The sequence below is a fragment of the Dermacentor silvarum genome, chromosome 4, assembly GCF_013339745.2.
Source record: "Dermacentor silvarum isolate Dsil-2018 chromosome 4, BIME_Dsil_1.4, whole genome shotgun sequence".
NCBI lineage: Eukaryota > Metazoa > Arthropoda > Arachnida > Ixodida > Ixodidae > Dermacentor > Dermacentor silvarum.
This window is the reverse complement of record NC_051157.2, coordinates 121,418,493-121,432,990: the sequence shown is the minus strand read 5'-3', so window position 1 is coordinate 121,432,990 and position 14,498 is coordinate 121,418,493. Positions and strand designations below refer to the sequence as shown.

The following is a 14,498-nucleotide window of genomic DNA, read 5'->3' as shown; positions in this document are numbered from 1 at the left end:
GTAGAGTTTAACACTCCAACGCAACACTGGGGCTATGCGAGATGACGTAGTTGAAGGCGCCGAATTAATTTCGACCACCTTGGGTTCTTGAACGTGCAACTAAATAGAAGTGCGGGATTCTGCTATGGAAGTGTGAAATATAAGTACAGTGCCGTCCACTGCTGTGTAGAGCGCGCGAACGTCCGGATGATGATGATGATGCTGATGCTCATGTAATGGCATCCCCTTTGAAACGGGGCGGCGACACATAGTCACTCTAGCCTGCTTGATTTAAAAATCCGGCTTTGCTCTGTGGGGCGACACCTGGCGGTGGTTGCTGGAACCGAGATAGCGTGCTCAGGAACTAACTAACTAACTAACTTGCTGACTGACTGACTGACGGACTGACTAACTGAGTAAATAAATGTCTAAGGTACAATAAATTTAGAAGTATAGGTGATTGTTCTCAGAGGTCGCGGCTTTCAGACATTTCTAACATTTCCGTGCGGGCTGCCATCTCGTTCAAACAGCGGTTAGCAGCGTAACAGCATCTTGTCCTCGCTTGTTCATAGTTACTCACCTTGCCGGTTGGGTATCCTATCGGCCTTGGTGGAAAACGCGTCTGATAACCTGCGTGGCTTTCGGATGTTGCGCTGTGAAAAAAAAGTTACAGGGCCGTCAGTGCCGAAAGGCTAATGAACAAGGATAATAATAAGGCACTGCTACTGCGACAAACTTTCCACGTAATGACACAAGCTTACATGTGAAGGTCGCTAAAAAAAAAGTTTTAAGAATCCTGAATTCATACTTATTGTGCTGACAATGAAGAAACTCACATTTAATTGTGCCGTGTAGTCTTGAGGTTAATATTATGTTTCTAGATGCAGGGAGTCGCCTTTGATAAACTGCCGCTTTTGTTTGGGACAGCATTCTTCGAGCAAGCATGCAGGTTCTCCGATTGCTTGAGTAATTAGAATAGCAAGACTAGAATAACACGGAAAATACGTTGATAGAATGTTCCTACATCAATCAATTCAAGTGCATGACACTTTTGCATTAGAAGCACTAAACGTTTACTTGTCCTTGAATTCAGAGAGGACAGAAATGTGTGGTATAGGCTCTAGGCACAGTTTGCCAGAAAACTGCTTAAAATGATATTCAGGTAATGTAAACAGAGAAGAGTGCATGAAAACTAGCAGAAAACACTTGATATGGATTGATGCGCTTTAACCAAAAGGGACGATGATATACTCATACCAACGTGAAGCAGAGGAACACACACAATGACTTTAATGGCAACCACCCCCACAGTTAGGGTAAGTTATATTGGGTGCTCTACCGGGTGAACTACAGTGGTAGCTGTACTTTGGCTTTCATTCATCCTTCAGAGTATCCATGATAGCTTGCTTTGAAAATGACTTTAATGTGTCCGCGCATGGGGTGTATGCCCTATTGGTGCGTTTGTGTGATAACCTTAGGTACCATATTCCCAATCAGCACCTGGAGTTGGTAGCATGCCAGGCAATAGGCCAGGCTAACCTCTACAACTTTACAATAAAGTCAGAATCTGCCTCTAATCGATAAAGGAAAATATGCGCCACTGTCAGTGGCTTGGACGAACACGGTACATGGTGTCGAGGCAGATTATTGCCAAATGAAAATGAAAAAAAAAAAAAAACCGGTGAATACAATTTAACCCTAAAAGGGCAAATATACCAAATTTTCGACCTTGAATTATTCATTGCACGTTGAACCGTACACTCCAAAAACAGTTCGCACCCTTTGGGACGTATTTCTGTCCCACAACAATAAGCTTCATCTGTTTTGCGTGCCTTTCCTTTAACGCTGCTAGCCCGGTACTTTCAAGTGATGAACGGCCTGCACGTAACCATGCAGCGTGACATAGCATTTTCAACAGGAAAGTAGCGAGCACGCAGCTTTCAATAAAGGAAACACAAGCACGACAGACGACGATTATCGTTGCATGGTAATGGTACGCTTAAAGGTGTAAACTGTTTTTAGAGTATACGCATTTTGTCAAAGCTGACAAAATTTTAGCGCATTCAGTGTGGTAGAAATTTTTAATTTGAAATATTTATGTCGAAGTGAAGCCATATATCAGTCTGGCTACACTAACGTTTAAGAAACGAAGTGCGTTCTACGTGGTTATATTAGAGTGGTCTAGAATATTTTTAATACGCTACAGTCAGGCGGTTTACAAATCGCACCCTATCGACGGCTCCCTCGGAGTAACGGTAACCAATCTGAAAGGCCATGATTTTTGCACTCAAGTCCCAGGAGTGACGGTAGGAGCAGGATGCACGTCATGTTCACCATCTTTTGTACGCTACCAATGCGCGCAGTACATACACGCATAGTTTCGTTTTCCCATGTGACTCTCGGCGGTTAGCCCAAGATAGTCTTTTGCAGGCATTCTCGGGTGTGCGCTGCAGTTATCGTGCGAGGGTAAAATTGCAGGCACAACGTGCTGTTAGAAAAATTCAGGAGCTGTTTCTCACTTGCAAGTGAAGACATCACACAAAGTGATTTCTGTTGGAGCACTTCTCGGTACGTACAGTGCTTACATGCTTTCGGCATGTTTCGCAGCAGATGGCAGAGCGATGGACCTCCCGCACTTTTTGACGTCACATGAGCCATCACAAAATGGCAGTCGCCGTTAGTGAGATGGGCTTAGAGGCAGCTACCTCAATTTCAACTTTCGGGTTAAGATGTACGTTTATGTTTGAAAGTGCTGAAATTTCTGGTGCGCAGACGCGCTATGACGTGGTATTTTATGAAATATTTTGCAGGCATGCTTTTCTCTCTAGAAAAAAGAACCGCACCACATATAGGTTGCTTTGACCGCTGTTATCGAGCATTTTTCGACATTCTCTGCAACTTTGGTTTTGACGCCTTATCGATTAGGTAAGTTAAAAAAAGTTATCAAATAAACCTAAATTATTATTTTTCGAAAGTAAATACAAGACTAGCACGAACAATGCGTTGGTTGCCGTTCGCGTAAAGCCTTCAGTAATTTTTATCTCAAGGTGACATTTAGCTCGGAGAGGTGGTATGTAGTGCGGGGTGGCGGCAACGCATCCTTACATGGCTGCACCATGCACGGATCTGTTAGGAGAAAACTGACACTGCACACCAGTGGCTTCGGTAGCACGCCATACACGCTGTGAACTGGAAATCGCAAGTTATAGAAAATGCGATGGATGATCGGAATGACAATTTGTTTAAAGGTGTGCGCCCTTACAAAAGTGGTGATGATTTCACCAGGGAGATCTAGTCCCTTACCAGTTCCGATTCCTGCCGGAGTGATTTTGATTATTTATTTTGTAGCTATATTGCATCCAAGTTTATGTTTTTAAAATGTGCCGGACAATATTCACTTATGACGTTGTCAACAGCTTCAATTTACTCGAACGACAAAACTTTCGTATCACACGCGAAAGAGAGAGAGAGAGAGAGAGAGAGAGAGAGAGAGAAAAAAACTCCGTCGCATGCCCCCGCGCGAGGGACACGTGTAAATGCAGAGCATAGTGGGGTTCCGTGGTGCAAGCGTGATGCGGGAGAGGAGGAGTGGGGGAGAGGGCGCACCTGTGCTGTTGCAGCGCAGCTGTTGCGGACGGACGGCGCACGCTACATGTGAGTTAAATAAATTCTCTGCATTTAAAAGCCCACACGAGAAAGAAGTTTACAGGAAGATGAACAAGTAATCATCAATGGCGCAACGGGGTATGGGTGTGGAGCCGAGGCTTCGATGAGGAGTCATGTCTTTATCAGGTCTCCGAGGAATACACGTCTCCTTAATGAACGTTCGTTCCACAGGCACGCCTTGTTCCACCACTGCTCAGCGAACCCTTGCACCCTCCCTTCGACTACGCAAAAAAAAAAAAAAAAAAACATGATGGAATATTCCGTTAATAAACAATAGCATCCAAAGCGAAATCTTGGAGAGCTGCTTCTAGTGAATTCTTGGTGTAGAAACGAATGCGTCAAGCAGATGGAAGGAAGAAGCTCTGTCAGATGGTGGCCGAAAGTAGCTTTGCGAAGATTTTTCCTCCCGCAATTGGCAGACGAATAACGCTGCGTTGGATGACTGTGGCCAGGAAAAACACCCTTGAACATATTTCTGTGACGGTCCTCGGCCTGCTGTACAGAGATTCGTATGCCAGTATGCTAGCTCGCGTTGATGACCGACAACTTTTTGGACGAACCATCAAGCAATGCCGACCTCAACAGCGATCACAGCAAAGCATCAGCATGGCCCATTCCTCGCTGTTTTTTTTTTCAAGTGAGCGCGCGCAAAAAAAAAAGAATGTAAATTTGGCCGAGATTGATGCTACCCGAGAAGCCCGTGCTGAGTGGGGAAGCATTCACTCCGTGACCCGCCGTGGTTGCTCAGTGGCTATGGTGTTGGGCTGCTGAGCACGAGGTCGCGGGATCGAATCCCGGCCACGGCGGCCGGATTTCGATGGGGGCGAAATGCGAAAACACCCGTGTACTTAGATTTAGGTGCACGTTAAAGGACCCCAGGTGGTCAAAATTTCCGGAGTCCCCCACTACGGCGTGCCTCATAATCAGAACTGGTTTTGGCACGTAAAACCCCATAATTTTTTAAAGCATTCATTCCGTAAGTGTAAAGACGAGTGTTATACTTGCTAACGGTCCAAAAACGTTTGCTTGTGCTACTTGTAGCGAACACCATGGTTACTCCCAATATGAATGCTTTAGGCTTAGAAATGAGTGCCAGAGTGTGGAACGTCCAAGGCCTCCTTGGCATTCGATTGAGTGCGCTTTATATGGCCTTCATAGATTATGAAAAGGCATTCGATTCGGTAGAGATACCAGCACTCATAGAGGCATTGCGTAATCAAGGAGTACAGGAGGCATACGTGAATATCTTGGGAAATATCTACAAAGAATTCACAGCTATCTTGGTTCTCCACAAGAAAAGTAGAAAGTTACCTATCAAGAAAGGTGTCAGGCAAGGAGACACAATCTCTCCAATGCTATTCACTGCATGCTTAGAAGTATTCAAGCTCTTAGACTGGGAAGGCTTAGGAGTGAGGATCAACGGCGAATATCTCAGCAACCTTCGGTTTGCAGATGACATTGTCCTATTCAGCAACAACGGGGACAAATTACAACAAATGATTGAGGACCTTAACGTAGAAAATGTAAGAGTGGGGTTGAAGGTGAATATGCAGAAGACAAAGATAAAGTTCAATAGCCTGCATGGGAACAAGAATTCAGAATCGCCAGTCAGCCTCTAGAGTCTGTAAAGCAGTACGCTTATCTAGGTTAATTACTCACAAGGGACCCTGATCATGAGAAAGAAATTTAAAAACGGATAAAAAAATCGGAAGACACTTTGTCGAGACTAAAGTGTGAAACGGCGGAAGCGTGACACCATTGCCTGTTAAAGTTTCTGTTAAAGTAGTTTGTGGCCGCCTGGAACTGTTGCAGTGCCGTTTGTGGATCAAGAGGAGACGCGTCTTCCATGGAGGTGCTATGCCAGTTATGCGCGCTACAGGCGTCAGGGCAGGAGCAGAGCAGACGACAAAACAGATAGGCAAGCAGGCGCCGTTGCTATAGCAACTGTAGCAACGACGAAGAAATGACAGACCCGCGCGGCGCCGAACCACCCGACACCGGGCACCCGCACTTGACGACAGTGACGTCCCGCACGCGAGCCAATCAGGAGGCGCACACATGCGCCTAGCGACAGTGATGTCACGACACAGAGGAGACCAATCAGGAGGCCGGAAAGCTGTGATAGTTTCTGCTAATGGCAAATAACCTTGACAATGAGCCATTAAAGGCTTCAGCCTTAAAATACGGTTGGAATTCATACGGCAGACATTACCAAATCCTGACTGGGAGCTTATCACTGTCGTTGAAAAGGAAAGTGTACAATCATTGCATTCTACCGGTGCTAACATATGTGGCAGAAATTTGGAAGTTAACAAATCAGCTCGAGAGCAAGTTAAGGACCGCACAAAGAGCAATGGAACGAAAAATGTAAGGCATAACGTTAAGAAACAGGAAGAGAGCTGTGTGGATCAGAGAGCAAACGGGGATAACCGATATTCTAATTGACATTAAGAGAAAAAATGGAGCTGGGCAGGCCATGCAGTGCGTAGGGTAGATAACCGATGGGATATTAGAGTTACAAAGTGGGTGCCAAAAGAAGAGAAGCGCAGTAGAGGACGGCAGAAAACTAGGTGGGGTGATTAAATTAGGAAATTTGCAGGTAGAAATTGGAATCAGCTAGCGCAAGACAGGGGTAACTGGAGATAGCATGGAGAGGCCCTCGTCCTGCAGTGGACATAAAAATAGGCTGATGATGATGAGCGCGCTAAATCAGCTTCCTCGCTCTAACAGCAATCTGGCCTAGCCATGTGCATTGAAGAACAGCTGGCACCTCTCAGCATGCCATTTCCAGTATCCCAAGCGAAGAATAAGCGAACAAGCAGCATTAAACTAGTAATAGTACCAACCAGTATGTGACCTACTGCAGAAGTTTGTCCTATAGCTCTTGCTATTTGAGTGATAATACAACACAACGGCAAGATTTTGTCATGTTACGTTTTACATGCGTTGTTGAAGCACTAATGAATTACATACGACGCGCAACATAAACAATGACATTGAAATCAGTATCATTACAGCATAATTACAGTTATGTAAGCTCCAGTGAACATGTCAAATCTCAAGCTTCGTAAAGCAACGTGGCTGTCGGAGCATAAAATGAGGCTATAAACTAACTGGCTTGTGAACCAGAACGCAATCATTGCATTGTTCAGCTTGGGAAGCGCGAAACGCGCCGCAGGCGAATTTGCATAATATTTTCATCCAGACAGCGTTCTCTTTTAATTGCGTCTAAAGGTTGACACATTTTACTAAAAATAAAAGTGCAATCTGCTATAAATAAAGAGTTTTGATTGTACGGCTTTCATATGTATCCATTTTCACTAAGAGTTTGTGTTAGGGTAGTTTTTCCACGTTCCAAAATACAACGAAGTGCAGGCGCCAATATGGTTTTAAGAACCTTAACCTCATATGGGTCTAGTAGCTCTGACGGACCACTTATAACGCTGCACAAACCACCGTTGCACTGCTGCTGTAGATAGCTAGAATACCCCGCTGCATTCTACTTTCCTTGAGAAACTCGGTTCTTATAACTTTGGTGCCGAAGAACGTATAAACCAATACGTAACCTCATAAGGCTCCAGCCAATTGACTTTACACTCGACGGCTATACACGAACACTGACAACCGTTCCTGCACAGTACGTGTGCTCACGCGAATGATGTAGGCTAAATTTCTTAAACCAATGTGGCTTTAATTGCAGAATTTCTGTGTAGGACGTAGCTTTATCCCATCAAGTGACCTAGTTGTTACGTTATAGAAAGTCGAAAGTGACTGCGCGCTTTTTTGTGCAATGAAAAGTGAGCCATGTATGTACGAAAGCCTTCGCCCACTCACCTTTCTCTGATTAGAGCCCTCTCGAGGCGTCCGATGGCACTGTCCATGCGGCCTAGCCGTGGCTCTAGCAGGGTAACCTTGCTCACCAGTAGCTCTACGCCATAGCGAAGCTCGGACAGCGTCCTTTCCCTGTAAAAATACGCCGAGAAGAATAGAAGTCAAGTTTTGCTAAAGTATTTTCATCAAAAACCATGAAACGCGGCATGCTCAACAGACAAAAATGTGCCTTTTTACAAGTACCACGCGAGCCTTGTAGCTTTTTTCGGTGGCAGCTGTCCCTGCATGATCACTGTTATCACGTCATTGTTAGATGTAAGAGGTGATTTGCTGTGGCGAAAACTTTGTGAATGCTGTTGCACCTTCGTTAGCGAGACGGACCCGTCATTACAAGGTTAAACTTAAATGAATGTCTTGGATTGTACGGGCAAGAACCACGATATGATTATGAGGCACGCATAATTTGGCATAATTTTGACCACCTGGGGGAACTTAGCATGCAACTGAGCCTAACTAAGTATGTACATGAACGTTTTTGCGTTTTGCTCCCGTGGAAATGTGGGCGCGCGGCCAGGATCGTACTCACAACTTCAAGCTTCGCAGCACAACGTCATAGCTACTTAACTACCGTAGCGGGTAAGTATAAGATTGTACGCACTGTAGACACTCTCGGACCTAGGCGAGCACCAGCGACTGCTTTATATTATAAGATGACGGAAGTAAACGTAGCGTAAGTCCACAGGCATGGGAACTGCACTTTACGCCTCTGTCTCGTCTTATGGGCCAGCCATTTCGTTTGAGTGGCAAGCTGTCCTTGTAAAGCATTGCTTGGGTTCGCAATGTATGTACTATCGACCAAAAAAAGTTTACGTACCAAGGGATCTGACAAAAATCTGATAATCTCCGCAGCCTCGAAACGCAGCCCGGTATTCCCATTTCCAACCTCTACTGATATATGCGAACAACATTGTGATGTACGGTTTCACTGGCTACATTTAAAAGCTGCTCGGATATTTAGCGTTTCCTGAGATCCCGTGGTCCGTAAACTTTTTGGGTCGATAGTATACTTCCAGCAGCGCCAAATTCTACGAAGGTGCTATAGAAAATCCTGCGTTAACAGGAACACTAAAATCACTAAAAAGCTCTGCTAGAAACTGATTGCCAGACTTGCCAGGAGACCCCTGAATGAAAAACATATTTTCGGCGTAAACACGTTTGGCTACCAATAAATACGTTGTGTTTCAATGACGATGACACGATTCTCTCATGTCGGCCGTTTTGTCCACACTTTGTTCAACCTGTCAAACCACTCTATCAAAAAATTTGCGTAGAACTCCGGCCTACACACATGACGGCGTTGTATAGCCACGAGGAAGTTTAGAGGAGTTTGAAGCCAGCCGCAGCATAAAGTTATTTTAATGCTGTGTTATGAAAGCAGACCATACTGGCTGGAAGCCGCTAACACGGGGACCCGTCATTCCTACAACGTTACCATTACGTATTTCAAAAGACGGTAGTTCTAAAGAGGTAGGTTTCTGATATTTAGCGGGACATTGCTCACCTTTATTTCTCTCATTACGGCTACCCTGCTTACGAAATATGGAAGGACCTGTCTTTTTTTTATCAGGTTTCTCCTTTAGATGTCCTATAGTTGACTTAGTAACAGCTAACTTAGCACTGATAGCCGCATCTTTGAACGGCTATAAAGTTATGATTTCTTTATTTTAAGAACGTGTACCTTCTTGCTAACTGAAAGTAATCGCTGAGCCTAAATTTGCCACTCGCCCTGTGTTTCTTCCGCGTTTGTTTGTCACCGAGATCCTGGTTCGTCGAGGCTCTAAAGTTCGAACATTTGCGCCCGTTTTGTCAAATATAAACAAATCTTGTCACCCGCCTGAGCATACGCACGGAATTAATTTTCAACGGAAGCTCAAACATGTCCTCAGCACACCTGCAGGTACAAAATAATGGGGAAGTGCCACACAGTGCAGGCACGCGTGTACGCACAGTGTCTGGCTGTCCATATTCTTGTACTCCGTGCTCCGGGTAGATGGCTTCGGGCTAGACCCCGGTGTCGAAGGTGGCGTCGTCACCCCGGACGCAGTGGCTGCAGCGTCCACTTCACAGTACCTCACAGTCAACAGAAACAAGGAGGCGGTGGCGACGACCACGGTGGGAAGGCGACTCATACTGCGAGCCTTCGCGACGCAGCCGTGTGAACACTCGATACCTGGTACTCCTTCGTGATTCCAGAGACGTGATCGTATACGGGAGCGGAGGACACGGCTCTCTTCTTACACACCATACGGATACTTGGAAAGAGGTCCGGCTTTATATATAAGTGCTCCCAGTGGGGCGACGGAAGATCGCTGCAGGGAGGCGAAGAGAGGTGACCTTGATTCTCGCTTCTTTCGTGCTGTCGTTACAGCAGGCCCCCTTCCTCCGGACAGCCGTAGCGCCGCTGCCGTGCCCCCGCTTGTCGTCTTCGGTCTCGCTCTCGCGCCCTTTTGTCCGGACTGTGCTCCTGGTGCCCACTCGCTGCGAGGGACGTTGACGACGGGCGGGCGAACGCACGGCGCTCCCCCTCTCACTCGTCTCTTCTCCGTCTTTTCTTTGTTCTCTCCGTACATTTGCATGGCGCGAAAGAACCGCGTGAAGTCGTTGAGAAGAGGGAACGGGGCGCCCGGCTGAGCTATAGCGTTCGCGGACTGCGCCGCGCGCGCGGTGTCGTTTCCGCGCCAGCGACTTCGCACAGCGGCGGACAGTGATCTTCTCCCCCCCGCACTGTCCGCCTTCTGTGCATACCTAGATTTCGGCGCGCGATAAAATAGAATTCCGAGTTGTCTACGGTGAGCGCGGTACGCAAACGCCAGCCTTGTGTGACGGAGCGCGCGGGTCACCCGTGGCCCGAAGAAGTGCTTACAAAGTTTTACGTAAAAAAAGCCAACGTTATAAAGCTAACGAGGACGTTCGGATATCTCCAGTGGAATGCGTGTTAGTGCTTCATTAGTGTTCAATTCGCTAGTATGCAAAAGGCTGCGAACGATGCGAAGTATTGATAAGAGAAGAAGGAACATCATTTGCAACTAAGTTTATTCGCAGCATACATGCTCACTTTTTATAGCGAAGGCGCTAGCGTGCGCGCACGATCTACTTCATTCCACGCCTTTCGCACCATTACAACTATAAACCAACTAGCTTAGCAACAAGCAGTGGTATACAGTGTTAAAGAATTCGTGGTGCTCTTCAACACTTGGTCTTGTTTAGAAAGTGCATTCACAGGTGACATCACATGCACAGATTTTGTGTCCGTGATTCATTGCTTTGTTAACTAAGAACACAGGTGCGCTTACTGGCACTACTATGTTGGTCACTGTAAGCGAAAAAGGACTAAAAACTTCGTAGATTGAAGGCAATGTGGGAACCTAAATGACGCAAAGTTTGAGCTAGCGAGGTAGCAGCAGTACCTGATGACACCGCCATGGCATCGTCGGCCGTAGCTGTTAGCTCTTTGCGTCGAGACGACGAAGGCCATACATGATGCTTAGTCGTGATAAGATTGGTGATGGCAGGTGTATGCACCCAGAGAGGTGCGACACAAGTGTAACTACATTTGGGGATTCGATATCATTTGGGTTACAGTGGCCGCATATTGAATAGCCAAATACGAGAGACCAAAGACAAGCAATACAAGGAACTCCATGAAACCTGGTATCACGCGCTATTTAGTCCATCAAGGCATCTCTGTGCAGTAAATATACCTTTGAGCTGACATCATATGCACAAGTTTTGTGTCGTGATTCATTGTTTTGTTAACTCAGAACACAGGTGCGCTTAGTAGCACTACTATGTTGGTCAGCACTCAAGGCTATAAAGTTGCCTATTCCATGAGAAACGTTACCTACGTACCCCGGGAAATAGGCCACACAAGATTAGCTTTAAAAGGATCGAGTACAGAGTTCCTGTCCTTTGGGCAGTAACCTGCATTGCCAGAACCAATAGTGCCTCAAAAATCAATCTACGCGCCACGATGGAGAAGTTACAATGGCATTCTACTGCTGCGCACGCGGTCTCGAGTTGGATTCCTTGCGGCCGCAGCCACATTTTGATGGAGCAAAATCTGAAAGCGTTTGTGTGCATGTTAAAGAACCACCGATGGTCAAAATTATTCCGGAGTGCCCCACTGTGGCGTCTCTCATAGCCTCAGTGCTGCTTTGGGACGTTAGGCCTCATGAATGAATGAACGAATGAATCCCGAATATCCGCCATGTGTCCTTCAGGGCCTAAATGGTAGAAGATGGAGTGCAATGAAAATAGATGGCTCACCCTTAGCCCAGCAGCAGCGAGACCTGCGCAAACCAACGGTTGCTCCTATTACACGCTCTAAAAGAAAATAAATGTTCATTTCGTCATATGCTCCCATTCAGGCTAATGATGTCATCCGGAGGGCTAATTGTAGATTCCCATAAATGTTCCACAAGGAAGGGACGTTTAATCGGCTTAAATGAGCGACTACTCTGTAGGTCGTCAGCTGACTGAGCCAATGCTGCTTGTTTCTGCGCCTGTTCTGCTTGACAGCTGTAGTTTGTTTCACAAAATCAACCATGCGAAGAAGCCAATTTTGATTACATCAATCTGACGCTGTAACACCATGTTTGGAACGGTAAGCAAGTGTATCCACGCTTTTCGCCGCCATTCAATGGCACATAACACCGAAATACTGCGGCACATTAAAGAAAAAAATATTATTAAGAAGCGCCGTGTGTATTACCACTGATGATGAGAAGAAGCTTCCGAAAAGGCAACAACTTTTTGGTAAGCTCGGAAGCCAGTTCTGCTTATAACGTCTCTTATAAAGGGCCCAATAGGCATAGTGTGCGCCGCCATGCATTTAGAAAAAAAAAAAAAAAAAACATGCGCCCCTTAACTCCCTTGTCTGATAACCCGATATCTAACATATGATCCTCTACAAAAACTCGTTTTTCTCACATGTCATATGTTTTTGTTTGTTTTGTTTTGGATATCGAAGTTATGGAGAATGCGGGGTTCTTCAGTAGGGATGCGTCGCTGAAAAATCAATTTCATTAGCATCGAATTGCTTTTGCAGAACGTGCTTGCGCACTCGTATCTGAGACACATGGCCCTGATATAGTGCTACAAAAAACTGGCCCGTCAGGACACATCTCCAAAACGTAATTTTGCGTTTGAAAAACACTCGCTTCAATAAATGTGCTGCCATGTTGACAGCAGTATCTTCAGCGTACCCAGTTCTTCAGAAAAAAAAATTACAGCTGCAGACTTCAGCGAGTCCTTCGTTTCTCTGTTCCTTCTGAAATCCTACGGAAATTAAGTCCTCCAACGGTGTGCAACGACGACAATACGACGGACGCTGATGGCATACCGCAATGATGACGTTGGCTGCAGCATGACAGTGACACTTCGTGACGACTTTCACCCAAGACAGCAAAGAGCCGTGCTTGTGAGAGGGGCATTGAAAGTGACTGATGCTGCAAAGGACACTTTGAAGAAGATAGATTTTATCGATAGGAAAAACAGAAAGGTCGAGCTGAGCTAGTGTGCTCTAGTCTGCTATACTCTGTACTGGCTAAAAGGGAAGGGGAGTGAAAGTACTGGGATGGATGATGATGATGATAAGAGGAGTGGTGAGTGCTTATGTACATTAGACAGTGGCCCTACTAGAGCCGCTCGTCTAGCTTCGTGTCCTGCAGAAACTTCAACAGCGCTTTAGTTGCCCGCATCGATAACACGAAGGACATGTATGAAGTTTGTCACTTTAGCCCTAAGCGCAGTAACATGTTTTGTCCAAGAAAAGCCGCGCTGCGAATGAGCACTGCATCACCGCGTGCTTTTCTCAATTAGCTATTCCCGTATTGCACACACCACTTATTGTGCGTGTTGCCTGTAGTGGCCTTCCAACATGCATGTGCAGATGAAAGCACTCACAGAGTGCCAACTTTGTCGTTTTCCTTTATCTCACGGTTGATATCATCTAGGGAGGACTGGCCAAAAATAACCCATTGCCACAGCACATTGTCGCTGTGACGTCAGTTCGATACATATAGGGTGTTTTTATGTAGCTGCACCAAATGTCTTAAAAATTGCCTGTGACAGATAGCAAAATTTAACCCTTGAGCCAGCTTACTCGATGAAGCGGCCATTACTCCCACGAGAAATCAAAACGCCTAATTGAATAATTACCATAATAACAAAAATTGACTTCAAATTATTTACTTTACGGCCCATATTCCAATCTAGCAATTGTAGCTAGGGAGTTTGCACGACATACCGATTTGGAACGATTCTGAGGATGGCACCGATTTCGATATTTGCATGGCCAAACTTGTGATGAAGCACAATAGTAACTGGAACGCCAATGAATTTGGTCTGACACAGAAAATTTTCTCGAAACTGGTGTAGGCCTGAGAATTTGTTACAAGTGGATGCGGCTTGCGAACTCACCGGCTGTGATTCGTAGATTGAAATATGGGCCGTAAAGGAATTAATCAAAAATTTAATTAGTGTAATTAGGATAATTATGCAATTGTGCATTTTGATTTCTCGTAGAAGTAATGGCCGCCTCATCGTGTAATTTAGCTCAAGGGTGAGAATTGTCCTGTCTCTCACATGCAATTTTTAAATATTTGGTGCAGCGAAAAAAACAAAGCACTTGGTGTACCGGCGGCTAGGAGCAAAGCTTTTGTTCGCCAATCGATCAGTGTTGAAGGGACACTAAAGATGGAAAGAAAGATAACTTGAGAAATGTTAGTAAATTACCCTTCCACCATACCAAAACAGCTACACACACCGCTAGAAAACGCTTGGTAAGCCAAAGAAGACGCAAGAACGAACGACAGATGGCTAAACCACCTAGGTATTATCTCCCCAACATGCCTTGACGTCATGAGTTTTGACACCATCAGCTCAGTCATAGTCACTTTTTCATCGATAAAAATAGACTATATAGCATATCCTAAAAGAGGCAAAGACTGAACATAGAAAGT

General features: G+C 45.6%; 1 protein-coding gene across 1 annotated transcript in view; it reads right to left on the bottom strand.

Moving 5' to 3' along the window:
• LOC119448870 (uncharacterized) overlaps positions 1 to 9,665 on the bottom strand; it is a 35,161-nt gene extending 25,496 nt beyond the window's left edge. The window contains exons 1-3 of the mRNA XM_037712082.2: positions 9,484 to 9,665; positions 7,480 to 7,608; positions 560 to 632 (exon numbers count right to left, since the gene is read on the bottom strand). Of these exons, the coding sequence (XP_037568010.1) occupies positions 560 to 632; positions 7,480 to 7,608; positions 9,484 to 9,665 (384 nt within the window). The remainder of the gene's footprint in view (positions 1 to 559; positions 633 to 7,479; positions 7,609 to 9,483) is intronic.
• Positions 9,666 to 14,498: the final 4,833 nt, after the last annotated feature.